At 41.2% G+C, this 16388-nt stretch overlaps 1 protein-coding gene across 6 annotated transcripts in view; it reads left to right on the forward strand.

Moving 5' to 3' along the window:
* Nucleotides 1-16388, forward strand: part of LOC106566948 (tyrosine-protein phosphatase non-receptor type 11) — a 102815-nt gene that overhangs the window by 27919 nt on the left and 58508 nt on the right. For all 6 annotated transcript variants that reach the window (XM_045693339.1, XM_045693337.1, XM_014135627.2 and 3 more), the window contains one exon: nt 13002-13124. Coding sequence is in view for 5 of the 6 variants with exons in the window: in XM_045693337.1 (XP_045549293.1) it covers nt 13002-13124 (123 nt within the window). In the remaining variant the exon portion in view is untranslated. The remainder of the gene's footprint in view (nt 1-13001; nt 13125-16388) is intronic.

Below are 16388 nucleotides of genomic sequence, written 5' to 3' on the forward strand. Positions count from 1 at the left end.
ATGAAGTAAGACACCTGAACACTGTATATGCTGCCACTTTCCCCCCTAACTTCTCCCCTCTTGGTCACCTGAATGCAATTTGTAAGATGCAGCTGCAAAGCATTTTTGGAGAAGTGTGCAATGCTTTACATATATTTTGCACACTGCCTGTGACTGTTGCTGGTGGCGAGAGAGCTTTCAGTAAGCTAAAACTGATAAACTATTTGAGATCCGCTATGTCCCAGGACAGGCTTTGCAGTCTTGCCATGCTGACCATTTAAAGTCAGTTAGCTAGAAAGCTGAACTTCAAAGACTTGATCAGTGACTTTGCTAGCAACGCTCAGCGCTGGGCTCTTGGTGATTAAAGCTGAGCAAGGGCCAGTGATAACTGTTAAATGGCATGGCTATGGATATTGGATCACTACACACATGATGCCCACAGGCTGAGAACAAGACTGAGAACAAGATATATCTCAAAGTAATGGCTGGATTGCCATAACATTTGTTGTGCACAATCAAGACCCCAAGTGGAAGAAACCTATTGATTTGGTGACCTCTTGACCTTTCCTCTAGCGCCACCATCAGGCCTTTTCATTTCCATTTTGTTTTCAATTTCCACTTTTACAGCTGCTTATTGTCTAGTTGGTATGTATACTTAGTTCAACAATCTGCTGCTGATTTTATTATTTTGTTTGTTACATCATTCTATAGATGATGATGTTAATTTATTTTATTTGAAGCGGTTAATGTATATTTAAGTTATATTTATTTTAAGTTATTCATTAATGTTAAGAGAATTTTCCATTCAAGAATTTTACCATTCAAATTACATTTAGACTGTAAAAGATGTCCTTTAGCACATTACATCAAATAGTGAATTCCACTGTATGCAGAATGTTGCATGCATGTCTGCACAGTGTTATATTGTCACAGCTCACTGTCAGTAAATATCCTACAGTAAATATTGGACCACAACAGAGTTGCAAGCCTGCAAAGGTAGAGTTATTTAAAGCTTTGAATGGGTCGATTGGGTTCTGGAGGTGTGTGGTTACAGCAATTGCGCAGAGTTGTTGTGGCCTGTGGTGGTGGGGCCCAATGTGATATCTTTTCATGGGGCCCAAAATCCCTGGCGGCGCCCCTGGCCCCGGTGGCAATAAATTAATAAAACCAAAGGCTACCTTGGATAGCAATAGCCAGCTGGCTAACATAACATTCCTCTCTGTTTGAGCCGGGTGTTTGAGTAGGTTAAACTAGCTAGCTGCATTCGCTGGCTTAGAAAGTGAAAGTGAAGAAAATACAACATAATTTCTCTTGCTCTCTTTTGCTTTTCCTTAATTTTTTAAGAAATGAATTTGTTCAAAACAGTCTTTCTATTTGAGTCAACTACTCACCACATTTTATGCACTGCAGTGCTAGCTAGCTGTTGCTTATGCTTTCAGTACTAGATTCATTCTCTGATCCTTTGATTGGGTGGAAAACATGTCAGTTCATGCTGCAAGAGCTCTAATAGGTTGGAGGACGTCCTCCGGAAGGTGTCATAATTGCTGTGTACTGTAAGTCTATGGAAGGGGGTGAGAACCATGAGCCTCCTATGTTTTCTGCTGAAGTCAATGTACTCAGAGGAGGATGGAAACTAGCTGTCCTCCAGCTACACCATGGTGCTACCCCAGAGAGTGCTGTTGAGGCTACTGCAGTCCATTGCAAAACAGTGTGTTTTAATTAGAGGTCGACCGATTAATCGGAATGGCCGATTTAATTAGGGCCGATTTCAAGTTTTCATAACAATCGGTAATCGGTATTTTTGGCCACCGATTTGCCGAATCAAAAAAAAATTATTATTTAACTAGGCAAGTCAGTTAAAGAACACATTCTTATTTTCAATGACGGCCTAGGAACGGTGGGTTAACCGCCTTGTTCAGGGGCAGAACGACAGATTTTTACCTTGTCGCTTGGGGATGCAACCTTACGTTAACTAACGTTGCCACGGTAAGTTGCTAGCTAGCATTAAACTTATCTTATAAAAAAAACAATCAATCAATCATAAACACTAGTTAACTACACATGGTTGATGATATTACTAGTTTATCTAGCCTGTCCTGCTTTGCATATAATCGATGTGGTGCGCATTCGCGAAAAAGGACTGTCTTTGCTCCGACGTGTACCTAACCATAAACATCAATGCCTTTCTTAAAATCAATACACAGAAGTATATATTTTTAAACCTGCATATTTAGCTAAAAGAAATCCAGGTTAGCAGGCAATATTAACCAGGTGAAATTGTGTCAGTTCTCTTGCGTTCGTTGCACGCAGAATCAGAGTATACAGAATCTGGCTCGTTGCGAACTAATTTGCCAGAATTTTACGGAACTATGAAATAACATTGTAGGTTGTGCGATGTAACAGGAATATTTAGACTTATGGATGCCACCCGTTAGATAAAATACGGAACGGTTCCGTATGTCACTGAAAGAATAATGTTTTCGAGATGATAGTTTCCGGATTTGACCATATTAATGACCTAAGGTTTATTATATTATAGTTAAGTCTATGATTTGATATTTGATAGAGCAGTCTGACTGAGCGGTGGTAGGCAGCAGCAGGCTCGTAATAGTCAAAGGTATATGGTTTAGAGAAAAATAGTCGACGCGTCATAATTCCTGTAATAACTTGCGGCTGAACTTGAAAGGGGTTCCTTCGTTATTTTACCGTTCATGTCTTCCATAGAGAATGTCTTGATCTACTTCAAATAAGGTCTGTGTTTTGTGCTTAAACCGCCTCGGCGTTTTGATACCCGTGTAAATCTCACTAGGTAACGTTTGTCAACATATTTTCATAAATCCACTCTACAAAAAAATGTATCTTCGCTTATATTGATCAGAGTTATATCCTATGGATATCTACACAGTTATAAAATTGGCAAGGTGGTGTAAGCCTAAACCAAACACAGACCTTATTTTAAGTGAATCTAAAAATATCCTATGGAATAAATGAAGGAACCGCTTTTCAGATTTTGCTAGAAGGTGTCATGGGAATTATGACTCGCACTTTGGTAGTCAATTCTTACCATGCCCATTATTAAAATAGGATTTCCTGCATATAGAAATTACAGTTTTTGTTTTCAGCATTCATCACAGGTAACTTAAACTCAATTTTTATTATTCAAACAGTTGAGAGTATTTGTCTCCTAAGCAGACTCTTCAGTATCGTTGTCACATCAGAGCTGTGTGTGTGTGTGTGTGTGGTGTGTGGGTGTGGGTGTGTGGGTGTGTATATATACATATTTAAAAAAGCATAATAATAATCGTCCGATTAATCGCTATCGGCTTTTTTGGGTCCTCCAATAATTGGTATCGGTATCGGCGTTGAAAAATCATAATCGGTCGACCTCTAGTTTTAATCAATTATTTTGGTGACGTGAATATATTTAGTATTGTTTTATCTAAAAAGGAAAACTTTAATGTTTCACAATTTCTATTTTATGAAATTCACTGAGGAGGATGGTCCTCCTCTACCTCCCCTGAGGAGCCTCCACTGGTAAACAGTGAAGAATTGTAAACGGTGTTCAGAAAGTATTGGTGTAATTTTCACCACCAATACATATCACTGTAAATCCATGACGGGGAGTGTGCAAGTGCATACTTTGGGGGAAGTGTGGAGAATCAGGATGCAGCTTCTTAGATAATCAGGCTTTTCCTTGCTAAATAGTTTGGATGCTGAAGCAACAGATCGAGATAGCAAACGTTTGTATAAAAGGGTGGTATTCTTTAACATAAGTAGCGAACTAAGTCTTGAAGTTCTGCTTCTGCTGTTGTAAGGCATAACAGGCTACTGACAGTGTTGCAATACCAGCAGTTGTCTTTTTAATATTCATAGGCTACTTATATTTTGACAGCTCAAGTTTAGTTTGTTTTGAGTCATGTATTGACCTGGCAGGACTAAGGAAGTGGGCCTTTGTGAGTATATGGCTCACTGATTGGATTACATTGACAATTTTTTTGTGTGCGTGTTTATTCCATAGAGAATGATAGAGGCCTCTAGTGGCCAAAATTACTTTTTAGCATGGGCAGCACCATTGTGGGCTTCCGCCGTATTAAAATAGTAAACTGTTTTGATTCCTATGGGTTGTAGCCTCAATGGCGCTTCCCATTCTGTCACAGACACTATAATGGCACAGATATAAAGATGAGTCCTCTATCTATCTCTATGGTTTGTTCAAGCAGCAACCATTGGTGCATTCTGTGTCGTGGACAAAGAAGCTACAAATTGTGCCTTTAAGTCTGACACCAGAACATTGCACTGTATTCCTCCAAGAGCGTATCCAGACATATTCAACACAGTGTTTTGTGGAAATTCTCAATCCACCCCTGAGCATCAACAAAACTGACCACAAGCTCTGTTTTTGATTCAAGACAACATCATCACAATAGGCTTCATCAACATTAGCAGTTGTTTTTGTTTTTTCATGTAGGCCCGATTCATTATGCTTAATACAAATGGGTTCACACTTTAACTAGCCTTGAATAAGCCACAAAAGTGAATTCCATTTGCTATAGCAACCACTTGTGGAAAGGGGCCCTACGAATCGAATAGGTCATAGATTAGACCCAGAGTAATTTAGCATATTAACCTCATAATTATGAAAAATATATACGCTATGGTTAGGGAAAAAATCATTCCATGTTGGCTTTTTATACATAACCACAAAACTTGTTTTTGTTGGAAGTTCTCAGACCTCTATTGATCTTTTGATACCACGAGGAGTCACAATCCCCCTTCATATTTAAAAAAAAAAAAGTTTTTTATGAAAGAATAGTTAGGATATACGGAGAGAGGGAGATAGTGATAGAAGGGCACAGGACAGAGCCATCATTTGCAATTATGCTTGTGGTGTATTTCTGTACATTTTCTTGTTGGACAATGTAGCATCCAAATGTGTAATAGTTGATGGTGAACAATATGGTTATCCAAATGTGAGCTGGATGGAGTAAATTGTTTTACTCTCTGTTTGGTTATATAACACAGGAAGTAAGCATTTGCCAGTTATCTTAAGTTCTGTAAATGTTGGTGTCCTGAGTGGTATACTACGAAGTAAACTAGATCAACTCAGGCTTTTATAAAGCTAGGCCAGCTTCACATTGCAGATCAGTCTTCAACCTTCAACTGTACTATGATGGTGGATATTGCTCGTCCGCCTGCCCCCAACTCTAGTAGGCTTGTAACTGCGCATTCATGTCGCACATGGCTAGTCAAATGCCAGAGTCTTCATTGAGACAATGCTGAAACATCAATCCATGGGTGAGTCAGTGGCACATTTTCATTCGCTTTGTAGCTCTTTCAGGGTTATCTTGGTCTCTTTGTTGCCACTCTGATTAACTTCTTATGGGCAGGTGGGACGGTAGCGTCCCACCTGGCCAACATCCGGTGAAATTGCAGAGCAGAAATTCAAACGACAGTATTATACAGTGGGGGAAAAAAGTATTTGATCCCCTGCTGATTTTGTACGTTTGCCCACTGACAAAGAAATGATCAGTCTATAATTTTAATGGTAGGTTTATTTGAACAGTGAGAGACAGAATAACAACAAAAAAATCCAGAAAAACGCATGTCAAAAATGTTATAAAATGATTTGCATTTTAATGAGGGAAATAAGTATTTGACCCCTCTGCAAAACATGACTTAGTGCTTGGTGGCAAAACCCTTGTTGGCAATCACAGAGGTCAGACGTTTCTTGTAGTTGGCCACCAGGTTTGCACACATCTCAGGAGGGATTTTGTCCCACTCCTCTTTGCAGATCTTCTCCAAGTCATTAAGGTTTCGAGGCTGACGTTTGACAACTCGAACCTTCAGCTCCCTCCACAGATTTTCTAAGGGATTAAGATCTGGAGACTGGCTAGGCCACTCCAGGACCTTAATGTGCTTATTCTTGAGCAAATCCTTTGTTGCCTTGGCCGTGTGTTTTGGGTGATTGTCATGCTGGAATACCCATCCACGACCCATTTTCAATGCCCTGGCTGAGGGAAGGAGGTTCTCACCCAAGATTTGACAGTACATGGCCCCGTCAAATGATGCGGTGAAGTTGTCCTGTCCCATTAGCAGAAAAACACCCCCAAAGCATAATGTTTCCACCTCCATGGTTGACGGTGGAGATGGTGTTCTTGGGGTCATAGGCAGCATTCCTCTTCCTCCAAACACGGCGAGTTGAGTTGATGCCAAAGAGCTCCATTTTGGTCTCATCTGACCACAACACTTTCACCAGTTGTCCTCTGAATCATTCAGATGTTCATTGGCAAACTTCAGACGGGCATTTATATGTATTCTTGAGCAGAGGGACCTTGCGGGCGCTGCAGGATTTCAGTCTTTCACGGTGTAGTGTGTTACCAATTGTTTTCTTGGTGACTATGGTCCCAGCTGCCTTGAGATCATTGACAAGATCCTCCCGTGTAGTTCTGGGCTGATTCCTCACCATTCTCATGATCATTGCAACCCCACGAGGTGAGATCTTGCATGGAGCCCCAGGCCGAGGGATATTGACAGTTCTTTCGTGTTTCTTCCATTTGCGAATAATCGCACCAAATGTTGTCACCTTCTCACCAAGCTGCTTGGCGATGGTCTTGTAGCCCATTCCAGCCTTGTGTAGGTCTACAATCTTGTCCCTGACATCCTTGGAGAGCTCTTTGGTCTTGGCCATGGTGGAGAGTTTGGAATTTGATTGATTGATTGCTTCTGTGGACATGTGTCTATTTTTACAGGTAACAAGCTGCATTTTTCTGGATATTTTTGTCTTAAGTCAGTTAGGATCACCACTTTATTTTAAGAATGTGAAATGTCAGAAAAATAGGAGAGAATGATTTATTTCAGCTTTTATTTCTTTCATCACATTCCCAGTGGATCAGAAGTTTGCATACACTCAATTAGTATTTGGTAGCATTGCCTTTAAATTGTTTAACCTGGGTCAAACGTTTCGGGTAGCCTTCCACAAGCTTCCCACAATAAGTTGGGTGAATGTTGGCCCATTCCTCCTGACAGAACTGGTGTAACTGAGTCAGGTTTGTAGGCCTCCTTGCTCGCACACACCTTTTCAGTTCTGCCCACAAATATTCTATGGGATTGAGGTCAGGGCATTGTGATGGCCACTCCAATACCTTGACTTTCTTGTCCTTAAGCCATTTTGCCACAACTTTGGAAGTATGCTTGGGGTCATTGTCCATTTGGAAGACCCATTTGCGACCAAGCTTTAAATTCCTGACTGATGTCTTGAGATGTTGCTTTAATAGATCCACATAATTGTCCATCCTCATGATGCCATCTATTTTGTGAAGTGCACCAGTCCGTCCTGTAGCAAAGCACCCCCACAACATAATGCTGCCACCCCCGAGATTCACAATTTGGATGGTGTTCTTTGGCTTGCAAGCCTCCCTCTTTTTCCTCCAAACATAACGATGGTCATTATGGCCAAACATTTTCATCAGACCAGAGGACATTTCTCCGAAAGTACGATCATTGTCCCCATGTGCAGTTGAAAACCGTAGTCTAGCTTTTTTATGGTTTTGGAGCAGTGGCTTCTTCCTTGCTGAGCGGCCTTTCAGGTTATGTCGATATAGGACTTGTTTTACTGTGGATATAGATACTTTTGTACCTGTTTCCTCCAGCATCTTCACAAGGTCCTTTGCTGTTGTTCTGGGATTGATTAGCACTTTTCGCACCAAAATACGTTCATCTCTAGGAGACAGAACACTTCTCCTTCCTGAGCAGTATGACGGCTGCGTGGTCCCATGGTGTTTATACTTGCGTGCTATTGGTTGTACAGATGAACGTGGTACCTTCAGGCATTTGGAAATTGCTCCCAAAGATGAACCAGACTTGTGAGGTCTACAATTTTTTTCTAAGTTCTTGGCTGATTTCTTTTGATTTTCCCATGATGTCAAGCAAAGAGGCACTGAGTTTGATGGTAGGCCTTGAAATGCATAAAAAAACATCAGCTGGTGCACACGCAGAATAATAGTTTGTGTGGAGGTGCTGACTAATGGCGAATAAACTATGAACTTTAAATCAAAATAAAGAAAGTCGCACACTCCATGTATAATCTCCCAGCAATTTAATGTGTATTTACCAACGTCGGCATCACTGTGCCTTCCTCAGGAAAAGAGGCACTGAGTTTGAAGGTAGGCCTTGAAATACATCCACAGGTAGACCTCTAATTGACTCAAATGATGTCAATTAGCCTATCAGTAGCTTTTAAAGCCATGACATAATTTTCTGCAATTTTCCAAGCTGTTTAAAGGCACGGTCAACTTAGTAAATGTCAACTTCTGACCCACTGGAATTGTGATACGGTGAATGATAAGTGAAATAATCTGTCTGTAAACAATTGTTGGAAAAATTACTTGTGTCATTCACAAAGTAGATGTCCTAACTGACTTGCCAAATCCAAAGTTTGTTAACAAGAAATTTGTGGAGTGGTTGAAAAACAAGTTTTAATGACTCCAACCTAAGTGTATGTAAACTTCCGCCTTCAACTGATATATATATATATATATATATAAGAGTGGCCAGACGGAAGCCACTCCTCAGTAAAAGGCCCATGACTGCCTGCTTGGAGTTTGCTAAAAGGCACCTAAAAGACTCTCAGACGATGAGAAACAAGATACTCTGGTCTGATGAAACCAATATGGAACTCTTTGGCCTTAATGCCAAGCGTCACGTCTAGAGAGCACCTGGCACCATCCCTACAGTGAAGCATGGTGGTGGCAGCATCATGCAGTGGGGATATTTTTCAGCGGCAGGGAGACTACTTTCGATGAACGGAGCAAGGAAGAGAGATCCTTGATGAAGACCTGCTCAGGACCTCAGACTGGGGTGAAGGTTCACCTTCCAACAGGACAACGACCCTAAGCACACAGCCAAGACAATGCAGGAGTGGCTTCGGGACAAGTCCCTGCCAAAGCACGGCCTTGATCCCGATTTAAAATCTCTGGAGAGACCTGCAAATAGCTGTGCAGCAACACTCCCCATCTAACCTAACAGAGCTTGAGAGGATCTGCAGAGATGAATGGGAAGATCTCCCCCAAATACAGCCGTGGCCAAAAGTTTTGAGAATGACACAAATATTAATTTCCACAAGGTTTGCTGCTTCAGTGCCTTCAGATATTTTTGTCAGATGTTACTATGGAATACTGAAGTATAATTACAAGCATTTCATAAGTGTCAAAGGCTTTTATTGACAATTACATTAAGTTGATGCAAAGAGTCAATATTTGCAGTGTTGACGCTTCTTTTTCAAGACCTCTGCAATCCACTCTGGCATGCTGTCAATTAACTTCTGGGCCACATCCTGACTGATGGCAGCCCATTCTTGCATAATCAATGCTTGGAGTTAGTCAGAATTTGTGAGTTTTTGTTTGTCCACCCACCTCTTGAGGATTGACCACAAGTTCTCAATGGGATTAAGGTCTGGGGAGTTTCCTACCCAAAATATCGATGTTTTGTTCCCCAAGCCACTTAGTTATCACTTTTGCCTTATGGCAAGGTGCTCCATCATGCTGGAAAAGGCATTGTTCGTCACCAAACTGTTCCTGGATGGTTGGGAGAAGTTGCTCTCGGAGGATGTACCATTCTTTATTCATAGCTGTGTTCTTAGGCAAAATTGTGAGTGAGCCCACTCCCTTGGCTGAGAAGCAACACCACACATGAATGGTCTCAGGATGCTTTACTGTTGGCATGACACAGGACTGATGGTAGCGCTCACCTTGTCTTCTCCGGACAAGCTTTTTTCCGGATGCCCCAAACAATCGGAAAGGGGATTCATCAGAGAAAATGACTTTACCCCAGTCCTCAGCAGTCCAATCCCTGTACCTTTTGCAGAATATCAGTCTGTCCCTGATGTTTTTCCTGGAGAGAAGTGGCTTCTTTGCTGCCCTTCTTGACACCAGGCCATCCTCCAAAAGTCTTTGCCTCACTGTGCAGATACACTCACACCTGCTTGCTGCCATTCCTGAGCAAGCTCTGTACTGGTGGTGCCCCGATCCCGCAGCTTTATAAACTTAGGAGACGGTCCTGGCGCTTGCTGGACTTTCTTGGGCGCCCTGAAGCCTTCTTCACAACAATTGAACCGCTCTGCTTGAAGTTCTTGATGATCCAATAAATGGTTGATTTAGGTGCAATCTTACTGGCAGCAATATCCTTGCCTGTGAAGCCCTTTTTGTGCAAAGCAATGATGACGGCACATGTTTCCTTGCAGGTAACCATGGTTGACAGAGGAGGACCAATGATTCCAAGCACCACCCTCCGTTTGAAGCTTCCAGTCTGTTATTCAAACTCAATCAGCATGACAGAGTGATCTCCAGCCTTGTCCTCGTCAACACTCACACCTGTGTTAACGAGAGAATCACTAACATGATGTCAGCTGGTCCTTTTGTGGCAGGGCTGAAATGCAGTGGACATGTTTTTTGGGGATTCAATTCATTTGCATGGGAAAGAGGGACTTTGCAATTAATTGCAATTAATCTGATCACTCTTCATAACATTCTGGAGTATATGCAAATTGCCATCATAGAAACTGAGGCAGCAGATTTTGTGAAAATTAATATTTGTGTCATTCTCAAAACTTTTGGCCACTGTACAGGTGTGGCTAACTTGTAGTGTCATACCCAAGAATACTCGAGGCTGTGATCACTGCCAAAGGTGCTTCAACAAAGTACATGTACAAAGTAAAGGGTCTGAACCCTTTTATCTTTCATACATTTGCAAAAAAATTGTAAACGTATTTTTGCTTTTCCATTATGGGGTATTGTGTAGATTGATGAGAAAAACAAGAATTTAATACATTTTAGAGTAAGGCTGTACCGTAACAAAATTTGGAAAAAGTCAATACTTTCCATATGTACTGTTTAATGATAAATTATAAATACAAACAACAAAAGTAAATACACAAATATTAAGAACAATGTTACACACTATTCATTAGGTCATTGACCTTCATTTACTTCTATGGTCTTTTCGAAGACGCTCATACTCATCAGGCTAAATAGAAGCGATAGAACATAACAAAAAAGTAAATTCACTGAATAAGATCTGTACCATATTGGCAACACACATATAGGGTGATAATGTCTGGGAATAGTTAATGGAAAAAACCTTGTTGCCTGTTTTTTCCTTTTGTTGCCTCCATGGTGCTCCCATCTAGCTCAACCACTCCAGGCTCCTTCAGAAACTCATCCCCCCATTAGAAAAGACAGTCGGTTATACTCCAAGCATATAGTATCTTCATTACTGGCAAACATGTTGAATACTAGAGAGGGAGACATGACAGTACCAGAGAGATAAACACATAGGCTACTCAAAGAAGGCAGGCTCAAAGAGAGGTACACAGAAACCAACCATAAATGATGCACACAAAGTTCACACTACCCAATAGCCATCATTGAAAGGAATAGGAAAAAGGTATCTAGCTATTCTCCTATTGAAATTAAACATGTGTTCTTAGCTATCTGACAGTGTGGTGCTGGATGCCACTCCAATGCTTGATAAAGCAGGCAGAGGTAACACTTCCCTTGGAGTGGATTGTGGTGGGGCCTTCTCATAACTAGAAGATGAGAAATTACATTTTTATTTCACACATGTCCCATTATTATATCACAAACGTATGTCACAAAACCTAGCTAGTGAGCTTACTTGTCAACTCTCTACCAAGATACATTATGTTAACTAGCTAGCTAGCTAATATTGTTTCAGTAATGTTTTGTAATAACGTTAGTTACTTGGAAGTCTCAAAAATGTGAGGCAACTATACTGCCGAACACCATTACAGCTGCTTACGTTACAGGCGACCATTACAGTTCTATCCCTCTCAAACAGAGAAATGCACAAGAAACGTTAGCTAGCCATCAACACACAACAACAAATATTCAGCAATGTAAATGTAAGTAGGTTCTAAATGATCATGACTATCAAATACACATGTTTATGTCAATATCTTGACTGGTCTTAGATCATAAATACCATGTACACCTTAGTTATTTATCAAGACAGCCATATAATTTAGATAGCATAAAGCTAACCCAGATTCTCCATTCATAGCTAACACTAGCTAGCTCCTGTAGCTGATGCAACGTCTTGTTAAAATTACCTGTCAAGCAGGAAACAGGCCATCTCTGCATCAGACTTCAGCCCTTTTAGGGCCATAACTTCTCTCCAGCTATTACAATTGTTACCTATATTTACTCTGGTTTTTCCCTAAGCCTCATCATTTTGTCACTTAGCTAAACTTTTTTTGCCACCTGTATCTGCAACCAGTGCTGGGCTGGACCCTTACAAAAAAATCTACATAATGCTCTTTTAACTTGAATGGTAACTGCCATCTATGGATTACATGTCTATGGTTGGTTGCGGCTGTCAGTTTGCATTTTGCAAATTTCAAAATACAATTGCGTGAAAAATGTACAATTTGGAAAACAAATGCTGTCATCACTAATTGTGTAATACGTATTTTAACAAATGTACACAAAACATTTGATTAATAAAATATTGAATCAGTCATCTTCCTCAAATGACACAATTAACAAGGGGATGACAATCTTTGCAAGAGGAAGCGAATCTGATTTTATTGGTCCTTAACCCACATCTCAGACACTTAATTCAAGATAAATGGAGTTAACTTGCCCCAGAGCAGGCTAAAAGGTGAGCCACATTCGTTGACCAAAGTTACTTAGCTAACTACTCAAACCTCATTCGTAGTTTTGGGCTCTGCTCTCCAAAAGGTTAACTCTTATGGTTTATGTGTTTCTAACTAGTGTCACCAAACTGAATCTTTTACTGGGAAATAATGATTGATGAGTGAGTTTAAAGGTATGTTTATCAATCAACTCCTGGAGGGGCCTCTGTTTCTTTTTAGCCCGGCACTAACACACTCATCTGATTCAACCGGTTGATCATTTGAATCAGGTACATTGAGAAACACTGTTTCTGGCGCAGTTACTCTGGATTTGGCGTTTGTGCTCAACTATTCTCTCTCGCTGTTCTTCCAGGTGGTTCCACCCCAACATCACCGGCATCGAGGCAGAGCAGCTCCTCTTGACCCGGGGGGTCCACGGCAGTTTCCTAGCCCGGCCAAGCAAGAGCAACCCGGGAGATTTTACTCTCTCTATCAGGTAGGGGCCTCCATGTTCCCAGCTAACAAATGTGTCTTCCAATAACAATCTGGTTAAGTTATTTGTCAAATAACCAAAGGAGAAGCTTTAGGTAATGTTACGTGAATGTTCTGTGTTAGCATGGTTCTCTGCTAGTGCTTTAGCCCACCGCTTTAGCCTAGCTCTTTATCCTAGCGTTAGCGGCCTATGCTCCACAACATTGCCCCTGGTGTAAAGTTAATCATTCAGAGCACATTGTCTCGTGAGTCAAGCCTCAAGAAATGGGAAATGATCGCTTTCCAGTAAGCAAGCTAGCAAGAGAGCAAGAGCCTTGCCTTTGGGTGAACAGTCACAGCTTGTGCGAGTTCAAGCTTGAAATATGGCTAGTTTGTTATTTTCCCACGTTTCTACGAAATGGAAAATGTTTGTTTCCCTCCTCGGTTGAAAAGAAAGCGAGAACTGGTCGTAAATAGCCTTTCACAAGAATTCACTTACGCCACTGACCCCATGTATGACATTACATTTCATTGAATTATGAACAGTGAGCTCTGTAGTTGGAGAGCTGGTAAACAGCAAGCCTCTGTGATTTCCTGTAGCGCCAGGATAGAGAGTGCCTCTGCATTGGCAACGGAAGCTTTTAAGAGGCTTATCAGTCAGACGAGCTCATGGAAAAGGTCCAGCATCGTCCTTTAGCTCGCTCTCTTTAGCAGAGGTTGGCTTGAGTAGTGAGGGAGAGAGGAGTGTGTGAGAGAGAGAGGGGGGAGTGTATGTAGGGTAGAGGGAAAGGGTTGTACAAATGAATGCATTCAACTGAAATGTGTCTTCTGCATTTAACCCAACCCCTCTGAATCAGAGAGGTGCGGGGGCTCCCGTAATCGACATCCACATCTTCGGTGCCCGAGGAACAGTGGGTTAACTGCCTTGCTCAGGGGCAGAAGACAGATTTTTACCTTGTCAGCTCGGGGATTCGATCTAGCAACCTTTCGGTTACTGTCCCAACGCTCTAACCAGAGAGGGGTGAGAAAGAATGAAGGTTGTTAGGCTGGCAACAGCAGTGAGTGTGGCAGCCAGGCCAGTCCAGGCAGTAGCTCTTAATAGCGTTAAGACCAGGGGCCCATGTCGAGGTCTGACCCTGCATGCCCCAGGTGTTATGTGGCTTTGTGGTGACTGAGGGCTGCCTAACTGCCTGTGTGTGTTTGCGTTCACCAGGCTAAATTACATGTATTTGTTGTTCTTCAGACCACAGGCCCTGTGGCTAAACTATAGCGCAGGCTAACAGCACCCCTCCCTCACCCCCACTCCACCACCTTCCTGTGGGCTGTGTGATTTATGCCCCCCCATGGTACGGTAAGGTCAGTTTGGACTAGCTTGGTGGGGGGAAGGGGGAAATAGTTAGCACTATTCTATCTAGAGCATTGGCAGTTTATTTTGTGTCTGCACTGTTTTGCTGTTGAAAGTAGGCTACGTACCAACATGAATGCATAAGAGTTTATTTCTTTGCTTACGGTGAGAAATACAAAAAGATTATTCAGCTTTCATGAGCTGATGAGAGTAATGCTTTACACTTACTCCTTTACACTTTTCTTTGCGACTATTCAGCTACGTCTTGCCTATTCACTAAGGACCCAATTCCGACCCGAGTTTAGCGTTCGTAAATGGAACGTAATTAAATGTTTATGCATTTTTCTCTGAGTATTCTGACCTTGAACCTAAGCAATGGAATAGCGTGCTTTTCACCTGATATTCATTTTGGGTGGCGATGGAATAAATGAAGGTGTGTCTAGATACGTCGTATTCTGACCTTGATTTACAGTAATTCCCTCATTTCTCCACCGTTACGCGTGAGGAAACTATGAGTATTCTGACCTTGATTTACAGTAATTCCCTAATTTCTCCACCGTTACGCGTGAGGAAACTATGAGTATTCTGACCTTGATTTACAGTAATTCCCTAATTTCTCCACTGTTACGCGTGAGGAAACTATGAGTAAGGTCTAGCGAACCTGTCGGCATCTACTTTATTTTTTCCGATAGAAATAACCCCATTCTCATTGCACTGTAATTTACAATTTGATAATAGCTATTGATAACAGCTAGGGAAATTAGTAATCTGTTTGGTTAAAGGAATTGTAAATATAAGTGACACTTGTTTCATATATATTTACCTTATAAATCACAGGAGGCAAATGTTAAACCAGTCATAAGGCAGAATCGTATTAACATATCAACTTTGCCACAGTAAAGTTTTTGGAAATCTTGTTCCATTATGCAGAATTTAAATTGTATGGCCTTTTAACTTGCAGGGATCGGCACTCTCAATTGTCTTAATTATAGGCTACCCCGACGTTCTCTGTTTACTATTTCAATCATGTTAAATATTAGCAGCTATCAGTATTAACCGTCAGTAGGCCTAATAACAACCCATATTAAACTGCCGATGTATTGTTAGTTCCCTTTAGTTGGTATAGCCTACATTATCATTCCATTTAATTACATTGTTTCGTTTACCTTAATTTGCTTTCTCTGTGAATTCCGTTATGGCCATGTGGTTGTTGCTGAGGATCATTGGTAACAGTTGCTAATACAAAAAAAGACATGTAGGCTAATTAAATCGTTATGTAGCGGAGCGCAGACCAAGCCATAACAGTTTGAACCTGACGAATGGCACTACTTGGCTGTGTCATCACACAGTTAGTTACTGCAGGCAATAGACGAGGGTATAGCCTCCTATTGTAAAATATTCTCCCTATTGTAATTCGATGTAAACTAATCTTCCAACATTACCATGGGTTGAAGAACGGAATGTAGCAAATTTCTGACTGAATCAAACCACCGTTTTCTTTCTTTCGTGTGTAAATGCTAGGCAAACCTGTAAAATACATTCCTAACCTTAAATAATCTACACGATCAGAGTATTTTTTTAAATCTACCAATTGGTGCAGAAACGGAGACAAATATGCATATATTTTAGATGTCTTTCCTTCATTGATCCCTAATATTGTGAACCCGTTCTCTCTATGTATTCTATTGAGTCTGTTGACAAAATTCTAACTACTAGGTACACCGTATTTGAAGGGATGGCTTAAGATAAATGTACTGAAAACCCTATTGAATGGCAAAACCTGTTGGCCAGCAAGTGGGAAGGTTTTCAGCGGTTAAATTTATTATTCAGTGAACACAAGGGAACCACGCCAGCAAAGCCCGTTACACACCTTCATAAGGTAAGTCTGAATACCACCTACTGAGAAGTATGTAGGAAAGGCGTGTGTAAGAAAGGTGTAATTTC

Source organism: Salmo salar, chromosome ssa13, assembly GCF_905237065.1.
Source record: "Salmo salar chromosome ssa13, Ssal_v3.1, whole genome shotgun sequence".
In the NCBI taxonomy this organism is placed as follows: Eukaryota; Metazoa; Chordata; class Actinopteri; order Salmoniformes; family Salmonidae; genus Salmo; species Salmo salar.